The sequence below is a fragment of the Salvelinus sp. IW2-2015 genome, linkage group LG16, assembly GCF_002910315.2.
Source record: "Salvelinus sp. IW2-2015 linkage group LG16, ASM291031v2, whole genome shotgun sequence".
Lineage (NCBI taxonomy): Eukaryota > Metazoa > Chordata > Actinopteri > Salmoniformes > Salmonidae > Salvelinus > Salvelinus sp. IW2-2015.
This window is the reverse complement of record NC_036856.1, coordinates 40,375,591-40,398,351: the sequence shown is the minus strand read 5'-3', so window position 1 is coordinate 40,398,351 and position 22,761 is coordinate 40,375,591. Positions and strand designations below refer to the sequence as shown.

Here is a 22,761-nt window from a genome sequence, read left to right as displayed (position 1 = left end):
TACAATTGGCTACAGTAGCAAGTCAATGGGCGGTGGTAAAGGTTAGTCGACGTCATTAGTACATGTAGGCAGGGGTAAAGTTACTGCATAGATAATAACAGCAAGTAGCAGCAGTGTAAAGACAAAGGGGTAGGGGGATGGGGGGCTGTCAATGTAAATAGTCCGGGTGGCCATTTTATTAATTGTACAGCAGTCTTATGGCTTGGGGGTAGAAGCTGTTAAGGAGCCTTTCGGACCTAGACTTGGCTATCCAGTACTGGTTGCCGGCTTGAGAGGACAGTATATGACTTGGGTGACTGGAGTCTTTGACAATTTTTTGGGCCTTCCTCTGACACCGCCTAGTATGTATGTCCTGGATGGCAGGAAGCTTGGCCCCATTGATGTACTGGGCCGTACGCACTACCCTATGTAGCGCCTTACGGTCAGTTGCTGAGCAGTTGCCATACCAGGCGGTGATGCATCCAGTCAGGATGCTCTCAATGGTGCAGCTGTAGAACATTTGCACACCTGAAGTAATGTGTTGTTGTCCGTAAAGTGATTTGCTTTGTTTTGGCTGACCTTAAATGTTTTCCTTCACAGGTGGGGAAACGGTTGTTCCACATCCCCCCCGTGGCACACACTACCTGTGGGTTTCCCTTCAGTTGGTGTGCTGGGTTGGGGCAGCTGAACCTGAGCTCATGACCGTACTGTATAACACCATCATCATCTGGCAGACCGCTCACAACCACCCGTCCATCTGTAGCCTCGGGGACACAACTCACCACTACGGAGAAGGATCACATTGCAGGGTGTTGTACAGTCTATAACTTCATGAACTGTGGTTAATGTTTTGATTCTATCTAGAAAAATGAGTTGTCTTTGATAACATCCTTTGATTCAACAAGAAGTGTCACGCCCTGACCTTAGAGATCCTTTTTATGTCTCTATTTTGGTTTGGTCAGGGTGTGAGTTGGGGTGGGTATTCTATGTTCTATTATTTGTATTTCTATGTTTTGGCCGGGTAGGGTTCTCAATCAGATACAGCTGTCTATCGTTGTCTCTGATTGAGAACCATACATAGGTAGCCCTTTTTCCCACCTGTCTTTGTGGGAAGTTGACTTTGTTTATGGCACATAGCCTTTAGCTTCACGGTTTGTTTTGTAGTGTGTTTTTGGTTTGGCGTCTTTTCTAAATAAAAGAACATGTACACTCACCACGCTGCACCTTGGTCCACTTCTGTTGACGGCCGTGACATGAAGACATGATGCAAGGTGTGTACACTGATGGTTGGTGGCCACACGGTGGAAGCATTTAACCTGTAGGTTAATGGATTGAATAAGGGTGAATTAAAAAACATGTAGACCTATTACTATTATCCCATGTTAATGATCCAAAAAACTCTGGGAGAAAGACACTAGAAGTCTCCTGATAATGGGTGAGTAACGTGGCGTTTTAACTGTCTAGATAGGTGTGTGAAGCATCTGGTAATAGAAAGATGTGATTTAGATCTAATTTGCACATGCCAAACAGAAAATATACCGGAGCGATTCTTGAATCCATTCTGTAAATATTTACTGCTGTAAATAAAACATCTAATTTCACCTGAAAGAGCCTTGTGCTGTGACCGCTTCCTGCCATGAGAGCCTTGTGCTGTGACCGCTTCCTGCCATGAGAGCCTTGTGCTGTGACCGCTTCCTGCCATGAGAGCCTTGTGCTGTGACCGCTTCCTGCATGAGAGCCTTGTGCTGTGACCCTTCCTGCCATGAGAGCCTTTGTGCTGTGACCGCTTCCTGCATGCAGAGCCTTGTGCTGTGACCGCTTCCTGCCATGAGAGCCTTGTGCTGTGACCGCTTCCTGCCATGAGAGCCTTGTGCTGTGACCGCTTCCTTCCATGAGAGCCTTGTGCTGTGACCACTTCCTGCCATGAGAGCCTTGTGCTGTGACCGCTTCCTGCCATTAGATGCTTGTGCTGTGACCGCTTCCTGCCATGAGACGCTTTTTTCCTGCCCACCGTTGTTGTTTCTGATCATGACTAGTATGACACTGTTCCCCTAATAACAGACAAAATAATTGAGAATTCAAAACCAGAGGTACTTTATTGAAGTTCGGACTGACATGAAAAACAACTCCTGTGAAGTCAATGTTCCTTAGTTTATGCAAAGCCCCTGAACAAATAGTTTGAGGTAACTATTGACGGGGGTTATATCGATTGACATGTTTGTCCAACAAGCCAGTGCCCATCTCTTCCCATAAGCTGAAGCTTTACGACACCCCTTCAGAACATGTCTAGGGTTGCTGCACTCAAACTGTAGCCTGTGTCTATACTTCATGGTTTTGTTGTTTTGGGGAATTCCTATCACATTCACATTATTAATCCTCTCTGCAGCTTCACAAATCACGTCTAAAATCACCATATTGCTGAATAGAACATTTACACACCTAATGTAACGTCTGAAGGTACATATTGTTGGCGATAAAGTGATTTGCTTAGTTTTGGCTAAAGTGAAATGTTTACCTTCACAGGTGGGGAAATGGCTGTTCCACCGTCAAACATTCAGCAACTCTGCGTCTCAAAAGGCAGTGCACGTCAGGGCAAAAACCAAGCCATGAGATCGAAGGAATTGGTTGTAGAACTCCGAGACAGGATTGTTGTCGAGGCACAGATCTGGGGAAGGTTATCCACACATTTCTGCAGCTTTGAAGATTCCCAAGAACACAGTGGCCTCCATCATTCTTAAATTGAAGAAGTTTCGAACCACCAAGACTCTTCCTAGAGCTGGCAGCGCGGCCAAACTGCCGGTCAGGGAGGTGACCAAGAACCCGATGATCACTGACAGAGATCTAGAGTTCCTCTGTAGAAATTGGAGAACCTTCCAGAAGGAACACCATCTCTGCAGCACTCCACCAAACAGGCCTTTATGGTAGAGTGGCCAGACGGAAGCCACTCCTCAATAAAAAGCACATGACAGCCCGCTTAGACTTTGCCAAAAGTTCCCTAAAGTACTTTCAGACCATGAGAAACCAATATTGAACTATTTGGACTGATTGCCAAGCGTCACGTCTCGAGATAACCTGGCATCAATCCTATGGTGAAGCATGGTGGTGGCAGCATCATGCTGTGGGGATGTTTTCAGCGGCAGGGACTGGGTGACTGGTCAGGATCGAAGGAAAGATGAATAAAGCAAAGAGAGATCCTTGATGAAAACCTGCTCCAGAGTGGTCAGGACCTCAGACTGGGGCAAAGGTTCACCTTCCAACAGGAGAACGACCCTAAGCATAAGTCTCTGAATGTCCCAGCAAGAACCTGGACTTGAACCCGATCAAACATCTCTGGAGAGACCTGAAAATAGCTGTGCAGCAAGGCTCCCCATCTAACCTGACAGAGAGCTTGAGAGGATCTGCAGAGAAGAATGGGAGAATCTCCCCAAATACAGGTGGGCCAAGCTTGTAGCGTCCTAACCAAGACGCCTCCAGGCTGTAATTGCTGCCAAAGGTGCTTCAACAAAGTCCTGAGTAAAGGGTCTGAATGTAAACGTGATATTTCCGTTTTTCTAAAAACCTGTTTTTGCTTTGTCATTATGGGGAATTATGTGTAGATTGGTGAGGGGGAAAAACAATGTAATCAATTTTAGATTAAGGCTGTAACATAATAAAATGTGGAAAAAGTCAAGGGGTCTGAATACTTTCCGAATGCACTGTATTAAGGGCTGGTTAAGGGCTCTAAGAAGGAAGGTCATGAAAGTGGTGACTTATTACTGCTAGAAACACAAGCATTTCTCTACACCCGCAATAACATCTGCTAAACATGTGTATGTGACCAATAAAATGTAATTTGATTTATTACATTTCACTGCCACAACAGAACTTAAAGTAGTTTTCCAGGACTTCAGGAACAGAAAACATTCAAATTCCTCTAGTGAAAAATATCTAATAATCAAAGTCTGTGTTTTACTCTGACTGACTTTATCAATGTAATCACATTGCATAAACATAGCTCGTTGAAATTTGCAAAAAAAACCATCAACCCACAAAGGATCCAATTTAAACCATTAATAATGGAAGACACATTCCACCTCAACTTCCCTTATAATCCATTGTCTATATTTATGGTAATATCCATCTTTACGTGAAGAGTCTATTTTTGTACCATGCTCAGCTCAACTCAATCTTTCTCCATTAGATCCTCTAGATTGTAATGTGGATTTGAATCTGTGCATCTCACAAGCTGCTGTTGTAAAACATAAACATAAAACCAGAAATAGCAACATGAAACCAGAAATACCAAAATTTTCATACATCTGATATGGTCTACTGGATGAAGATAATGTTCTTATGTAAAGATGTAGGATATTCATTTTGTCGCTTTTTTGTTGCTAACAATTTACCTGTACAGCAGGAAATGCAAACTTGTACTGTATTTATGTTTTAAAAAGGTTTCTTAAGTTAATGACTTCCACTTTGAAATTTCAGACTTAATTTGCCCTAACAGAAAATGTATCAACCACCCAACTGCTTTCATTCCCAGCAAGAATAGCAAACTGTCCAGAAATCTTCCCTACCCTTTCTGAAATGCTTTATTTTGCTTAATGTTGTGTGTGAGTTGTAGATAATTGTAAATCTACTTTAAACAATAAATAASTTGGTTGTGTTGCATTATTTTCCCAATGTGCTAAATCAATACAAATACAATTTACCRTCACAAAGTGGAAAGGAGTGACCCCACTGTCCATTGGTTGAGCAGACGACCTCTGATTCCCCATTCAGAACGTGTCTAGGGTTGCTGCACTCAAACTGTAGCCTGTGTCCATACTTCATGGTGCTGTTGTTTTGGAGAACTCCTAACACATTCACATTATTATTATTATTAAAATATATATTTTTAATTTTACCCCTTTTTTCTCCCCAATTTCGTGGTATCCAATTGTTAGTAGTTACTATCTTGTCTCATCGCTACAACTCCCGTACGGGCTCGGGAGAGACGAAGGTCGAAAGCCATGCGTCCTCCGAAACACAACCCAAACTAGCCACACTGCTTCTTAACACAGCGCGCATCCAACCCGGAAGCCAGCCGCAATGTGCAAGTAGAGATACTGGAGTGCAAAGGAGAAACAAATAAAAAAAATGAATAACAATATGGGGATGAGGATGTTGGATAGGCTATTTACAGATGGGCTATGTACAGGTGCAGTGATCTGTGAGCTGCTCTGAAAGCTGATGCTTAAAGTTAGTGAAGGAGATATGAGTCTCCAGCTTCAGTGATTTTTGCAATTCGTTCCAGTCATTGGCAGCAGAGAACTGGAAGGAAATGTGGTCAAAGGAGGAATATGCTTTGGGGGAGGACCAGTGAAAGATACCTGTTGGAGCGCGTGCCACGGGTGGGTGCTGCTATGGTTACTAGTGAACTGAGATAAGGCGGGGCTTTACCTAGAAAAGACTTATAGATGACCTGGAGCCAGTGGGTTTGGCGACGAATATGAAGCGAGGGCCAGCCAACGAGAGCGTACAGGTCACAGTGGTGGGTAGTATATGGGGCTTTGGTGACAAAACGGATGGCACTGTGATAGACTGCATCCAATTTGCTGAGTAGAGTGTTGGAGGCTATTTTATAAATGACATCTCAGAAGTCAAGGATTGGTAGGATAGTCAGTTTTACGAGGGTATGTTTGGCAGCATGATGAACGAGGCTTTGTTGCAAAATAGGAAGCCGATTCTAGATTTATTTTGGATTGGAGATGCTTAATGGGAGTCTGGAAGGAGAGTTTACAGTCTAACCAGACACCTAGGTATTTGTAATTGTCACATATTCTAAGTCAGAACCGTCCAGAGCGGTGATGCTGGACAGGCGTGCAGGTGCAGGCACGATCGGGAGAGCATGTATTTAGTTTTACTTGCATTTAAGAGCAGTTGGAGGCCATGAAAGGAGTGTTGTATGGCATTGAAGCTCGTCTGGAGGTTAGTTAACCTGATGAGGACAGAGGGCGCTGTTTTCACTTTGGGGGAAAATTGTACCCAATTTAAACGCCCTCGTACTCAATTCTTGCTCGTACAATATGCATATTATTATTACTATGGATAGAAAACACTCTCTAGTTTCTAAAACCGTTTGAATTTTGTCTGTGGGTAAAACAGAACTCATTGGCAGCACACTTTCTGACCCGGAAGTGGAAAGTCTGAAATCGATGTTCTGTTCAAGGACCTGCCTATAAATGGGCATGATACGTATGACTATACGTGCACGTCATACACCTTCCCCTAGATGTCAAGAGGAAGTGAGAGAAGAAATGAGTTGATTATCTCGGTCTGAGATGGAATGAATCCTCTTGGAACAACGTGTCCCCCATTTTCTGTTTCTGCAAGGCGCGTGGAGGGACCTGTTATTCTTCTGAAAAGCTGTCGTTATGGGCGAATACTATCTCCGGCGTTGATTTTATTTGATACATGTCACAATATCATCGTAAAGTATGTTTTTTCAATATAGTTTTATTAGATTATTGAAATTTTTTCGGGACGTTAGGCGTGTTGCTTTGTCTGCATATGTTCAGGAAGGATAGCTTCGCGCTACTTGGCCAGTGTGCTTGCTAATTCCAAGAGGGAAAAACGAAGTTCTAATACCAAACAAAGACGGTTCTGGACAAAGGACCCCTTGTACAACATTCTGATGGAAGATCACAACAAATAGGACCCATTTTGGGATGCAATTTCATATACTGTCGAACTGTGTACTATTAGTTTTGCGCTCAGGTTTTGGGCTTTCCCTTACCATAACTAAGCCTTATGTCGTAATGAAGATATTTTTAGAATTCTAACACTGCGATTGCATTAAGAACTAATGAATCTATCGTTTCTATACAACATATATTTTTTTGTAATGTTTATGAATAGCTATTTGGTCAGAATAGGTGAGAGTCTAATAGAAATATTGCACATTCTGGGAAAAAGATGCTACGTTAGCATATTTGTATAACCACTGATTTCAGCTCTAAATATGCACATTTTCGACAAAAACATAAGTGTATGTATAACCTGATGTTATAATACTGTCATCTGAGGAGGTTTATGAAGGTTAGTGAAATTTAATATCTTTTGCTGGTTTATTCGCTAACGCTAACGTGCCTATTGCTATCGCTAACGTGCCTTGATGAATGAATGCGGTAGTGTGGTAGGCTATTGTAGTAAGCTAATATAATGCTATATTGTGTTTTCGCTGTAAAACACTTAAAAAAATCGGAAATATGCTGGATTCACAAGATGTTTGTCTTTAATTTGCTGTACACCATCGATTTTTCAGAAATGTTTTATGATGAGTATTTAGGTAATTCACGTTGGTCTCTATAATTACTCTGGCTGCTTCGGTGCTATTTTTGACGGTAGCTGTGATGTTAGCTGCATTGTAAAACTGATTTATACCTCAAATATGCAAATTTTTCGAATTACAGTACAACGACAGTAACGACAGTACAACAAATGTAATCCTTATAACCCCCCCCCCCCCTTAAAAGAGTTAGATGCACTATTGTAAAGTGGTTGTTCCACTGGATATCATAAGGTGAATGCACCAATTTGTAAGTCGCTCTGGATAAGAGCGTCTGCTAAATGACTTAAATGTAATGTAAATGTAAAATTATGTGTAACATGTTTATGGATGTCATGTGATGAAGTTGTTTCTTGGTTAGTTTGGTTGGTTCTAGGTTAGTTTGGTTGGTTTTGTGCATGCTACCTGTGCTGTGAAAAATGTCTGTCCTTTTTTGTATTTGGTGGTGAGCTAACATAAATATACGTGGTGTTTTCGCTGTAAAACATTTTAAAAAATCGGACATGTTGGCTAGATTCACAAGATGTGTATCTTTCATTTGCTGTATTGGACTTGTTAATGTGTGAAAGTTAAATATTTATAAAAAATATTTTTTGAATTTCGCGCTCTGGCTTTTCAGTGGAATGTGGGAGGAGTTCCGCTAGCAGAACGCTGGGGCTAGAAAGGTTAACACAGTGTCCAAAGAAGGGCCAGAAGTAAACAAAATGGTGTCGTCTGCGTAGATGTGGATCAGAGAATAACCAGCAGCAAGAGCGACATCATTGATGTATACAGAGAAAAGAGTCGGCCCGAGAATTGAACCCTGTGCCACCCCCATAGAGACTGCCAGAGGTCCGGACAACAGGCCCTCCAATTTGACACACTGAACTCTGTCTGAGAAGTAGTTGGTGTACCAGGCGAGGCAGTCATTTGAGAAACCAAGGCTATTGAGTCTTCCGATAAGAATGTGGTGATTGACAGAGTCGAAAGCCTTGGCCAGGTCGATGAATACGGCTGCACAGTATTGTCTTTTATCGATGGCGGTTATGATATCGTTTAGGACCTTGAGCGTGGCTGAGGTGCACCCATGACCAGCTCGGAAACCAGATTGCATAGCGGAGAAGGTACGGTGGGATTCGAAATGTTCGGAGATCTATTTGTTAACTTGGCTTTCGAAGACCTTAGAAAAGACAGGCTAGGATAGATACAGGTCTTTAACAGTTTGGGTCTAGAGTGTCTCCCTTTGAAGAGGGGGATGACTGCGGCAGCTTTCCATTCTTTGGGGATCTCAGACGATACGAAAGAGAGGCTGAACAGGCCAGTAATAGGGGTTACAACAATTGCGGCGGATAATTTTAGAAAGAGAGGGTCCAGATTGTCTAGCCCCGCTGAATTGTCGGGGTCCAGATTTTGCAGCTCTTTCAGAACATCAGCTATCTGGATTTGGGTGAAGGAGAAATGGGGGAGGCTTGGGAAAGTTGCTGTGGGGGGTGCAGGGCTCTTGACCGGGATAGGGGTAGCCAGGTGGAAAGCATGGCCAGCCGTAGAAAAATGCTTATTGAAATTCTCAATTATCCTGGATTTATCGATGGTGACAGTGTTTCCTAGCCTCAGTGCAGTGGGCAGCTGGGAGGAGGTGCTCTTATTCTCCATTGACTTTAGAGTGTCCCAGAACTTTTTGGAGTTAGTGCTACAGGATGCAAATTTCTGTTTGAAAAAGCTAGCCTTTGCTTTCCTAAATGCCTGTGTATATTGGTTCCTAAGTTCCCTGAAAAGTTACATATCGCGGGGGCTATTCGATGCTAATGCTGTACGCCACAGGATGTTTTTGTGCTGGTCAAGGGCAGTCAGGTCTGGAGTGAACCAAGGGCTATATCTGTTCCTGGTTCTACATTTTTTGAATCTTTTGAAATTCCTCAAGATCCTCAAAAAGTTCTACAGCTGCACCATCGAGAGCCTCCTGACTGGTTGCATCACTGCCTGGTATGGCAACTGCAAGGCACGACGGAGGGTAGTGCAAACGGCCCAGTACATCACTGGGGCCAAGCTTCCTGCCATCCAGGACCTCTATACCAGGCGGTGTCAGAGGAAGGCCCTGAAAATTGGCAAAGACTCCAGCCACCCTAGTCAAAGACAGTTCTCTCTGCTACCATGCGGCAAGCGATATCGGAGCGCGAAGTCTAGGTCCAAGAGGCTTCTGAACAGCTTCTACCCCCAAGCCATAAGACTCCTGAATATCTAGTTAAATGGGCTACCCAGACTATTCGCATTCCCCCCCCCCCCCCCCCCCTCTCCACACCACTCGCCACACTCTCTGTTGTCATCTATGCATAGTCACTTTAATTAACTCTACCTACAGTTACATACTACCTCAACTAACCGGTTCCCGCACATTGACTCTGTAGCGCACCCCCCTGTAATATTGTTATTTTTACTGCCCCTCTTTAATTACGTTTACTTTTATCTCTTATTCTTATCAGTATTTTTTTTAACTGCACTGTCGGTTAGGGGCTCGGAAGTAAGCATTTCACTGTAAGCTCTACCTACACCTGTTGTACTTCGCGCATGACTAATACAATTTTGATTGAATTTGAATTAAGAAGCTTCAGTTTTGTTTTTGGCTACTTTGAAGAGAAACTAGGGCCTTCCAAAATGTCTTCCAATGCATTGTGGAAAAGTGTTCATCTAATTCTACCGAATGAAGCCTGAAACGAGTATAACATTCACATACCATAGAACATTCTTTTCTGCATCCTGAGATTGCGTTTTTCCCGCTCTTGTTGATTTCAGTAGCACATCCCCATATGATTTTTTTTTTACTAGGCAAGTTGTTAGTTCCCCAGTTTCTGTGTTGTTTGGCGGTTTGTATGTGTTTGTATGTGTGTATTTCAGGAAATGACTTCCTGGATTCTAACAGCTGATTGTCGGCCCATCGATGATTTGGAGCTCTGAACCCTCCTCTCATCAGGGAAACAGCTGTTTTCAATTACCAACTCCTTCTCCAGCTGGATAAAAGCCAGTGTTCCTGTGTCAGGAAGAGAAGCTTCTTTGAAGTCCTGTGTTGGTTGTTGCCCAGTGAACAGTTCTGTTGACAGTGTTTTGTAGCTGCTATCTAAAGTATGTGTATGCTATAATCTCAGTGTTGTTGATTATTGAAATTGTTCCCTAAGTTTGTATTTCTGTTTCATTTTCCCAGGGGGGAAGCGGAAGGTACCTTGGATGTTTAGGCAAGAGCCCTGCGGTCATACATAACCTCTGTATTTACTGTCTATGCACACTAGTGAACGACTGGATGGACCACCCCCTGTATTTTTGGGTTGGCGCGCCAGGAGTTCTAAAAGGTAAGTAGTGGGTAGGAGAGGACTTCAACTTTTACTTTCTTTGCTTTGGTTCCTCCAGCCCTTTTACCCACCCCATTACCGCTGTTATGGAAATAAATTCCCTGTAAACGCATATATCCTTTCATCCTTACCCGCACCTACAATCACATACCTCTTTCACTCCACGGGGACTTGAGTTGTAGCAGGTGTTGCGTTCCCTCCAAGAGGTGTAAGTAACACATGTCAGGTTAAGAACAAATTCTTATTTACAATGATGGCCTACACCGGGCAAACCCGGACAACGCTTGGCCAATTGTGCGCCGCCATATGTGACTCCCTATCACTGCCTGTTGTGATACAGCCTTGAATTGAACTGGGTGCCGCCTCATGCAGCTGAGATGCAGTGCCTTAGACACGCTGCACCACTCAGGAGCCCCTCATGCAAGGGTTTCTTCAATATTAGCCTATCAACTAAATCAGCACCTATGAATTAAATGTTTGCTTGCATATAAGTGGTGAATATTCCTCCTTAATGTTCAGAAACATGGCAAGGAACACCACAGGGATCACATTCAATCCATTGCAAAATTTTCAATATATATGTGTCTGCAGCTTCAAGATCGTGAAAATACTTTGATGAACTCCCAGATAGACTAAAGAATCTAAGTAAATAAAACAACAGTTCATGTTGTACACATCCAATATATATCAATGATGTGTTTGTTCAAGACAGTTTCCGCATATTACTCCAGACGCCTGAGATGCAGAGCACAAAGTAAAACAAAAACAACACAAACACACACATTACTTATTTTATTATTTCATTCTATCATTTACGTCTATTTTACCAGTAAGCTTGACTGAACACATTCTCATTGCAGCAACGACCTGTGGGGATAGTTACAGGGATGAATGACCCACATGTTAAACTGCGGCCTTTTAGTTGACCATGATTGTTTGGCCCCAATTGGGGAATTTGCCAGACACCAGGTTAACACCCCTACTCGTACATAAGTGCATGGGACTCTTACCAATGACCTCAGAGAGTCAGACACCCATCTTACTCCCATCCGAAAAGACGGCACCACTACACAGTCGGCAGTGTCCCCATCCCACTGCCCTGCAGCATTGGGATCATTTTTTTTAGACCAGAGGAAAGAGTACCCCTCCCGACTGGCCTTCACAACACCACTTCCAGCAGCATCTGGTCTCCCCTCTCCCAATCCAGGACTGACCAGACCAACCCTGCTTAGCTTCAGAAGCACCAGCCAGTTTGGTCATGACCGCTGGGTGGCTATGCTCTGATCTGCTGTCCTGAGACGCTGGAGAAGATCTACTCTAGTAGCTATAGGTGGATGATAAGAGACAACTGATTTAGAAGAACAATCAATGACAAGTGATACTGACCTGAGAAATAGTTTGTCAGCTTTAATGTGTATTTGTTAGGTTAACATCTGTAAATCATCTTATTCTGCTTTGTAAAGACTCATGGAYACAACGTGTKATCTCTTTTCKACAACTTTATTGTCTTCCTTGATAAGGACAATCATAACAACAGTTGTTCACTTATTACACCTTCAGATAATGAATCACACAGCTGGGAGATACAGGAGAATATTCACACATTATAGAGCGTGTTGGTCTAATCCTGAATGCTGATTGGTTAAAACCGCATTCCAGCCGGTGCCTATTCCACAAGCTACCACCGGCTAAATCTATGATGTTAAAATGCCTATTTACTCTGTTCCAACTGARTGRGCAATCCARTGTCTCATCAGCCCAGCCAGGCAATTTATAAACTTGATAGAAGGATATTCACACAATCACATCACTTTGTACTAATACAACAAATGTACCATTTTAGTCTAGCTTTAGATAGCTGTACTGTTATTATAGTGAAGCTGASACMGATATGCTTTGAAAGATAATGTTATTTTTTTTACAATGATGATAAAATGTCAAATGTTGAAAAAGACACTACATGTATTCSWTTACTGGCTGGCTCACATTTTTTCTAAACCTAAATTAAACAAGCGACAAAGACACCACAAAAGCAAATGGGTCTTCTCCTTGCATATAAAGGCGGCTTTGTAAGGATTCTTGAATTTGATGGAGGGAACATCATGACTCTGTAGGAATGAAATCACATGACAAGATAATCAGTCTGTGGAGTAATACTGCGGATCACTACTACAATAGATCAGTCTGTGGAGTAATACTGCTGATCACTCCAACTATAGATCAGAGTCTGTGGAGAAATACTGATGATCACTCCTATTATAGATCAGAGTCTGGAGGAGTACTGCTGATCACTCCTATATAGATCAGAGTRTGTGGAGCAATCCTGCTGATCACTACTGCTATAGAAGATATTAGACAGTGTTTAACCATGTTTCTGTTATGCTTCACTGATAAGCCATCACTCACTGTTCATATTACTGTTTATAATACTGATTATAGTACTGTTTATAATACTGTTTATAATACTTTACTTATTTGCTCTGCCTTCACTCCTWCTACAGGTTTGTGTGATTTTAGGACATGCCATTCTCCTTGTTAATTTAACTTACCCATTATGTTCATCATCTACCTATGAATAACGATGGCTACCTAAAAAGCAAAGAACAAATGATTTTGGTTATACAGTCAGAAGGTTACACATAGTGGCCTCATTGAATATTATCAAACAGGTTGACTGATTTTAAAATGAGAAAATGCTATCCATTTTTATTGTATTAATCTACAGTAGATAGCTTCCTGGATAGCATCCTGGACTTATGCATTCCATATATTAGATGATGTTAACCTGTTAATGTTGAGAGAATGACTATCTTACACTGACGGGTGTTCCTTTACATGATATGAACTTACATATAGGTATGTGTTCTCCATACTGTATCTCTCCATCATCACACTTCACCTCAATTTCTTCTATTTTCCATACAAAACGTTTGTCTTCATGGTAATATCCCTCTTTGCAATGGAMAGTCTTTTTTTCACCATGCGCAATATAATCTTTCTTGGGTGAATTCTGTAGATTGTACTCTGCATCAAAAGTGGAAATCTCACAAGGCCCTGATGGAAATGAAACCCAGTAATTATTTCATTCACTCAGTGTACAGTACATATTCATACATTTATATATTCATATACACTTGACATGTAGATATTACACCATGTTCATACCAGTTGAAAATAATGTACTTACGTAAACACTTTGGAGGGCTCGGCCATTTTCCATTCTGACATTTGATGCTGCCTGTGAAACTCAGAGTATACTGTCTYCTGCATTGATAGGACACCTCTGTAATTACACCTTCAACATCTCTCTTTTCCATGGTGAAATCTCCATTASTAATGGGAGGAGGYTCAGGACAGCTTGCTAGATTAAACAGGGATCATAATACCGTACCATGAAAATACATTACAATGATACAGTACCATGATAATACAATACCATGGTAATACAGTACCATGATAATACAATACCATGAAAATACAGTAGCATAATCATGATAATGCCATGTTAATACAGTACCATGATACAGTAGCGGGATAATACAATACCATGAAAATACATTACAATGATTCAGTACCAGGATAGTACAATACCATGAAAATAAATTACAATGATACAGTACCATGATTATACAGTACAGTACCATGATAATTGAATACCATTATAATACAGTACCATGATAATACATTGTCAAGATTATACAGTACCATGATAATACAATACCATGATAATACAGTACTGTACAATGATACAGTACAGTACCAAGATAATACTGTACCATAGACGTAAGACTTACCTTTACACTCAATTGGCATGTGCCATTCTCCATTCTTGCAAGTTGTATTTCCTCTAGGTCCTGTGTATGGGCTAATGCATTTATAATCTATTTGGTTCCCATTTTCATATCTCTCTAGCACTTGGTCAAGAATCAGAAATGTTTCCCCTGCGCCCTCAGGCTTCCCACAGTACTCTGTAGGTGAAGCACAGCATGTTTGAACTATCAAATTACAATCAAATACCAGACACAAAAGTGGCAGAGAATGACTGTGTGGTTAGAACCATAGTCAAGGGCCAATGTACAGTATATTCAGAGAATGTAACTGGGGCAATTTGTGATATATACTGTGAATATGCGATGAATCTCATCCATGATCATATCTAGGAATACTACACTATAATGAATTATAGCAAAAAACAACAGCAACTATCTCAAAGTGGACACATTGGGGACATATTGAGAAACTATAAATCAGAGATTGATACTACAAGCAAAGCCTTACAAGGATTCTGATTGTGTGAGGGGACTAAAGGGTGTTTATTTTAGGACTTTCACTAATGAACATTTAAATATCATTTTTTTCCTGTTTGAATAGGTGCTGTTCATAGTAGAGTAAACTCTAACTGATTAGCTGCATCAGTTTTTAAATTTTATAGTACTTAGTTTGATGTTGGTGGTGGGTTGTCCAATCATTTTCACAAGTATTTTTGTTTATTCAAAGGACTTGCCATTCATCTCCTTAATCCATTATATAGTATTTTGATAAGGGATTTCAACAATTTTGATTCAACTTTAGTGGAGGATACATAGTAAGCTTGCGCTTCAAGACGAAGAAAATCTGATTAAGATTAGTGGGTGAAAACATACACAGCGTACAGTAAGACAGAACACTCCCTCTAATTCATATATCATATGGGCTTTGGGTCCTTTTTCCCAACTATTCCAACATATAGAAACATCATTGAAGGATGATTGGCCATGCAGAAATTAAAATCAGTGATAAATCTGAGAGACAGAGGCATGAGATTGAGTTCTTTTAGAGACACATCTAGCAGAGTCCAAGAAGGAATGCATTCTATAAGACTGTTCTTGATCTAGGTAATTGTAGAGGTAAATCTAGAACACTGTATTTCATACTTTACCAATCAGGAGTACTCTGATATCAGAATGTTCCTCGTAATGTGCTTTACCCCATCAGCCCGGTTGGAGGTTTGAACCTACATGCAGGATGATTATCTTTGCTATTTGGGAATCAGCCATTCCTCATTGACTGACTATGAATCCATTCATCAAAGTGGGGTGATAACATGCTCCCTCTATTTCGGGAAACAGACATGAAACATTAAAAACTTGTGAAGCATTCATGGATTTTAATCCGGTTCTACAGTTTTAACGCTAGAGTTTCTCCCATTGACCCGCTGGCCCAGCGGTAGGAGACTACAAGAGGAGACCGTGATACCATGTAATACAATTGATAGAGTTTAGTGTTTAGCTGAATCTACCGTACATAACACGTGATTCAATTGTCTATATCCTATAACCCTCAATATGATTGCTACTTTATTTCTGAAACAATGGCAAGGAAAATACGAAGCATTGGCACATTCGTCTCAGTTAAACACGCCTTTAGAGGTTTCTACAAAGATTTACCAAATCATTACATTTTGGCAACTGTCAGTTTGATAAAGCACTGACAGAGAAATCTGGACAAAACATGGAACAAATGAGTGAACGTATGCATTACTCACACCCAATCATCAAATGGAATAACGGCAAAATCTGATGCTTGTCTTTCCAGTAGCTTAAATTCGGATATTGTCTTGACTCACATCTAGAGTTTTGATGAGAATGTAAATGTCACCCTTAAAGCAAGTGTCTTGGTCAGCCATTTGTTTGTACAGTAGCAGTAGTTGGTAGTACTGTCAAGTTCATTTACTATCAGCCATAAGTGAGCTGATAAATGAATTTGTATCTGTTTTGGGGTCTTTAATCACAGCATTTAGGATTTGGCTTGTCATGTTTTTGAAAGACAAACAACGTTTCTGATGCAGTCCAAATAACATCGCGACAAGTAATCAAACCAAGTGGATATCAAAGATGGTTCTTAGAAACTTCAATTAAGAGTGGGTTTTGGAGTCCAGGAGCATCCTTGTGCATGGTGGCAACACTCGGGTATTTGTGGTTTTAATCGGTTCTACAGTTGTACGCTGAAGTTTTCTCTCAATTGGACCTTGCAGGGTCGGGAGAACTCAGCAAGAGGGGTATGGATCACCACAGTTTCCCTACAATGATAGAGAATGTTTTAGTGTCGATGAATCAACCTGTACAGTAAATACAGTGATTCACTGTGTATACCAATACACAATTTTGAACTAACTTCTCTAGTAGAACATACGTTCACTCTGTAGAAATGACATGTCCGTCCTTTTTTTTTGCATGTTATTAGTTTTCAGATTTAATGGAGATTAAATATTCCAGATCCTGAGGTAGGATCACCTTCAGGTGCTTTCCCCAGGAGAACAGATTTCTCCAGCAAGGTGTGTAATGGTTCTCTTGTTGGTGAATGATAATTTACTTTTACTTCTGCATTTTGGATGACAAAACATAGAACTTTGTTAGTGCTCTATATATGTTAACAAATGGTTTAACAAAAAGAACTTAAAGTTAAAAACATGAGTTACCAGAACTTAAAATGTCAAGTGCAGTGGGCCCGATACTGAAGTATTTGGAGCGTAAATTTATCACTGTGAATTGAAGAAGCACGAATTAACAGATGATTGGTCTATGATAGAAATGTACGTGTGACGTACGAGCTTGTTGAAATGGATTGATACATCTGTTTAATATTACACTTTTGAGTTGATGAACGTCATTCAAATTGGATTTAAGCATAATTAAACTGATCATTCATACTGGTTCATTATTAACTTCCATCCAACAGGTGATCATACTGTATGTGTCAAACAGGCACTATGAATCGTCACAACGGTCGCCAACGATATTGTGATTTTGTATGCGTATGCTAGTGGGAAGTTCTGTGTGCATTTCACTTTAATTTGGAGAAACATTTAAAAAACATTTTGTTAGTAGCTTTTATAATAGTACAATGGTTGAATTTTTTTTTACTTCAAACCTGAGTTCAGAGACTTAAAATATGCAAAAGTTGTGTGCTGGAAAACTGGTAGAGAGGGTGATAAGGCTTGTTGGTGCTCATGTGAATTTTCTTTCTTTTTCGATTCAGACAATGCCTAATTCTACTTAACTATTGTTTTGTTTTTAAAACAGAATGGTGGAAGAATTTATCTATATCAAAAGTATTTTATTAAGTTGTGAATGATGAATTGGAATAACATACAGGCATAATGTAGTTAGAAGGCAATATTGACATTACAGCATTAATTTAGGCATGAAGGCAATCTAGCTTGTGCAATGACAATAATCATTCGGAGAGCGGGCCGCGAGAAAGAAAGAAGAGAGGTGTTGGGTCATACGTAAAAACCAGATTGAGTCGATATGCAGAACAAAAAAATGAGATGACATGCAATTGTATGAATCACTTCATAACATCTGAATTATTTGAGTTGTGACTAATAGTATTACTGCTCTCAGAGGTGAGACAGATAGGGGCTTGAGATATCAACAAGAGAATGCTGAATTCCTGAGAAGCCAATAAAGCCTATTGAGCATAGAGTGTTGACAAGAGATTCGGGGCTGGGTTGCCCTACAATCTCAGTTACCCATCATCCATCAGGGCTTGAGGCCCTGGGTCTCACACTCCGCCTGTGCGTTGAGTCCTTGGACTTCCTGATGGTTGCCCCCAGGTGGTGAAGGTAGAAACTACACATCTACACTTCGCTGATCCACTGGAGCCCCATAAAGGGTGCGTGCTCCGCCCCCTCCTATACTTCCCTGTTCACCCATGACTGTGACCAATAAAAATTGCACGCCCCAACTGATCATCATGTTTGCAGACACACATATACAAGTCAGTAGGCTTGAATACCACAACAACGTGACAGCCTATAGGGAGGAGGTGAGGGCAGGAGTGTGGTGTCAAGGAAAAACAACCTTTCACTCAACGTCACAAAACAAACGAGATGATCGTGGACTTTCAGGAAACAGCAGAGGGAGCTTCCCCCCCTAATCCACATCGAGGGACATTGTGGACAAAAGCATGGAAAGTTTAATTCTTCCTCGCGTACACATCAACAGACAAACTGAAATGGTCCACCCCACACAAGAGAGTGTGGTGAAGAAGGCCCAACAGCGCCAGACTCCTCAGGAGCCTGAAGAAATTTGGCTTTGTCACTAAAACCCTCACAAACTGTTACACGATGCCCAAATTGAGAAAGCATTCTGTTGGGCCCTTGTATCACAACCTGGTACTCGTAAATGCACCGCCCTCAACAGCAGGGCTCTCCAAGGTGTGGCGGTCCTGCACAACCATCACCTGGGGGTAAACTACCTGCCCGCCAAGACACCTAACAGCAACCCCAATGTCACAGAAGGCAAAATAGAATCATAAGGAAACAACCACCCGAGTCACTGCCTGTTCACCGCTACATCCAGAAGGTGCTGCATCAAAGCTGGGCTGAGAGACTGACAAACCGCTTCTATCTCAAGGCCATTCAGACTGTTATACAGCCATCACTAACCACAGAGATGCTGCTGTCTACATACAGACTTGAAATCATTTGCCACTCTAACAATGGATCACTAGTCACTTTATTAATGCCGCTTTAATAATGAGTTACATATCTGCCTATTCATCCCATATAAATATTCGTTTTTATACCATCTATTGCATCCTTGCCTATTGCCGCTCGGTCATTGCTCATCCATATATTTATATGTACATATTTTTATTCCCATCCCTTTACTTAGATGTGTGTGTATTAGGCTAGTTTTGTGTAATTGTTCGATTACTTCCTTAGATATTGTTTTGCGCTGTCAGAATAGAACACAAAGCATTTTGCTACACTTTCAATAACATCTGCAACCATGTGTATGTGACCAAAAAAATGTGATTTGATTTCACAAACCACAGTGCACAAAGCGAGGTCCATAAGAATGGTTTTACCCGAGATCGGTCAGGAAGAAACTTGACTGGAATGTAACATAGCACTGACCTCAACCCATCAAACACCTTTGGGATTGAATTGGAATGCCGAAATGCGAACCAGGCTAATCCCCAACTCAGACCTCACTAATGCTCTTGTGGCTGAATGCGAGCAGAACCCTGCAGCAATATTTTCCCAAATATGTGGACAACCTTCACAGTAGCAGTGGAGGCTGTTTTAAGCAGCAAAGGGAACCAACCCATATTACTGATAAGGGACAAGGCGGAAGACCCCATATGCGCCAGACACACGGCCAAGAATGGTTGAGCTCTTGATATTTATTATAACCCAAGGGGTCGGTAAATAAGGCAGTTTGGGTACAGGTGAGGTTCATAAACCAGGTCAGAGGTTGCAAAAGTACAGGGCGTTAGACAGTCTCGAGATCAGGACAGGCAGGGTTTCATTAACCAGGTCGACTCCAAACAGTACAAGGTGGTTAGCAGGTTTGAGTCAAGGCAGGACGAATGGTCAGGCAGGCGGTTAGGTTGTCATTACAGGAAGGACTTGGAAAAAACCGAGACTGGGGAAAAATGGGGCTGGAGATAAACGCTGATGACTTGGCACAGCAAGACGAACTGGCACAGAAAGAACAGAAAAACACGGCGTATAAATACACCGGGGATAAATGAGTGACACCTTGGAGGGGTGGAGACAAGTAACAGGACAGGTGAAACCGATCAGGGCGTGACAATTATGATTTTGGAATGAGATGTTTGAACGACCAGTTGTCCATAACTTCTGCGTTTAAGCAGACCACCATAGTCTCTGTGCCCAAGAACGCCAAGGTACACCTGCCTAAATGACTCCGAACTTCACATCTGTAGCCATGAAATGCTTTGGAAAGGCGAATCATAGGCTCACATGAAACACCCATCATCTCAGAAAACCCCTGGGAACCCACTCCAATTCCAAATACCACCGCCAACAGATAAACAGATGACTGCCCTTTCCCACCTGGACAAAAGGAACACCTATGTGAGAATGCTGTTCATTGACTACAGCTCAGCGTTCAACACCATAGTGCCCTCCAAGCTCATCACTAAGCTAAGGACCCTGGGACTGAACACCTCCTTCTGCAACTGGATCCTGGACTTCCGGAGAGGGGCTGCCCCCAAGTTGTAAGGGTAGGCAATAATACATCCGCCACACTGACCCACAACACGGGGGCTCCTCAGGGGTGCGTGCCTTGTCCCTTTATGTACTCCCTATTCACCCAAGACTGTGTGGCCACGCATAACTCCAACACCATCATTAATAAGTATGCCGAAGACACATGGTGGTAGGCTAGATCACCAATCATGATGAGACAGCCTATAGGGAGGAGGTCAGAAACCTGGCAGTGTTGTGCCAGGACAACAACCTCTACCTCAATGTGAGCAAGACAAACAAGCTTATTGTGAACTACAGGAAAAGGAGTGCCGAGCACGCCCCATTCACATCCATGGGACTGGAGTGGAGGTCGAGAGCTTCAAGTTCCTTGGCGTCCACACCACAAAGGACATATCATGGTCCAAACACACAAAAAAAGTTGTGAGTAGGGCTCTGGAGTCTGAAAAGATTTGGCATGGGACCTCAGATCCTCAAAAACGTTAAACAGCTGCTCCATCGAGAGCATCCTGACTGGTTTCATCACAACTTGGTATGGCAACTACTAGGCATCCGACCGCAAGGTGCTACAGAGAGTAGTACGTATGGCCAAGTACATCACTGGGGCTTAGCTCCCTGACATCCAGGACCTCTATACGGCCCTAAAAATTGTCAATGATTCCTGCCACCCAAGTCATAGACTGTTCTCTCTGCTACCGCAAACTTATTTCTTTGCACTGACTCTCTTGCACAGGCTCGATGTAAACTCACTGGAATATAACCACACACTTACACATACTACATTGACACACCAACACACACACACACACACACACACACGGACACACACATATGCATATTTTCATCACACACACACACACACACATTAATTCACACTGTTCACGTACGCTGTTGCTACTCTGTTTATTATCATAGTCACTTTACCCCTACCTACTGTACATGTAAATATTACCTTCATTACCTACACTACCCCGTACCCCTACACATTGACTTGGTACTGGTACCCCTTGTTTATAGCCTCTTTATTGTTATTTTATGTACATATTTTTCCTTTAGTTTATTTAGCACATAACTCTGCATTGTTGGTTAAAAGGGCTCGTAAGTAAGCATTTCACGGTAAGGTCGAAGCCTGTTGTATTTGCCGCATGTGACAAATAAAATTGGATTTGATGTTGTTGTGCAGCATCTGATAAAAGTAGCAAAATAAACACATCAGTTACGTTTGCTCACTTTGTATAGTCTAGTCAGAGTCGTACAGAGCAATTGGTGRATACTAACACAATGTGGGCACTAGAAGCATGTGAGAAAGTGAAGGAAAACACATCCTTACCAGTCTGAGCTGATGAAGCATCCACATTCACCCATACCACCAGACACAGCAGAGTCAGTGATGATTTCATGTTGATCAAATGGTAGATGCAGTAAAAATGGAAGGAGTAGAACATAAATAAACAGTGTCTATCCCAAAGTTAATGTTTGTCTACAGAGTTCCAGCCCCCAGGGAGCACTGAAGAGTGGGGGACTGATCCAAAATACTGGAATACTCAAACATATTGATTTCAATCTATTGCAGTAGAATCACAGGAAATATCACACAGTTTTTGTGAAAATGCTCAATGTAAAACGRCTCTGGCTGGTGGRAGTGCYCTCCAAAACATGGACATACAGTGATTGGACTGCTGTGTCATCACCTCTAGCAATGGGCTAATTATTCTTTCCAAGACATTTTGTGTTGCTATATTCTTTGCTTTGTATTATAAAAGGTTTAATTTTTGGTTGAATAGAACCTAATTTTTGGTTGAATAGAACCTAATTTCTTTTGCCTTAGAAAGATAAAGGTATTGCTAAGCAGCAGAAGGACCTCAGTGTCTGCCAGGATAACTAACTACTACAGTATTTCAGCACAGCTGAAGAGAAAACAACATACAGTTAATTAACCAGGCTCAGTCACGACAGAAGTGGTGTCGGGCTCATAGACCTTAAGCACCAACTGTTTGGGCCTCTTGCAGAAGAATTGTAGTCTTGAAAAGACATGGTTGTGGTGTTACCATTTAAAAAATGTATGGAAGGGATGTAGGGCAACATGCCATTGTTGGTAAAGGTGTCAACCGATTGGGACATAAGTGTTTAGAGACACACTAGTGCAT

At 41.7% G+C, this 22,761-nt stretch overlaps 1 protein-coding gene and 1 long non-coding RNA gene across 2 annotated transcripts in view; both read right to left on the bottom strand.

Moving 5' to 3' along the window:
* Positions 1–681: 681 nt before the first annotated feature.
* On the bottom strand, positions 682–1,684 carry LOC139028967 (uncharacterized). Its single transcript, XR_011481199.1, has 3 exons — positions 1,582–1,684; positions 1,194–1,295; positions 682–763 (listed from the first exon to the last, which is right to left on the bottom strand). It is a non-coding gene; the product is annotated as an uncharacterized lncRNA (long non-coding RNA).
* A 10,314-nt stretch (positions 1,685–11,998) lies between these two features.
* LOC111975406 (complement factor H) overlaps positions 11,999–22,761 on the bottom strand; it is an 82,783-nt gene continuing 72,020 nt past the window's right edge. Inside the window, 2 exon segments of the mRNA XM_070447687.1 lie at positions 11,999–12,719; positions 13,161–13,200. Of these exon segments, the coding sequence (XP_070303788.1) occupies positions 13,181–13,200 (20 nt within the window). The 3' untranslated portion in view covers positions 11,999–12,719; positions 13,161–13,180.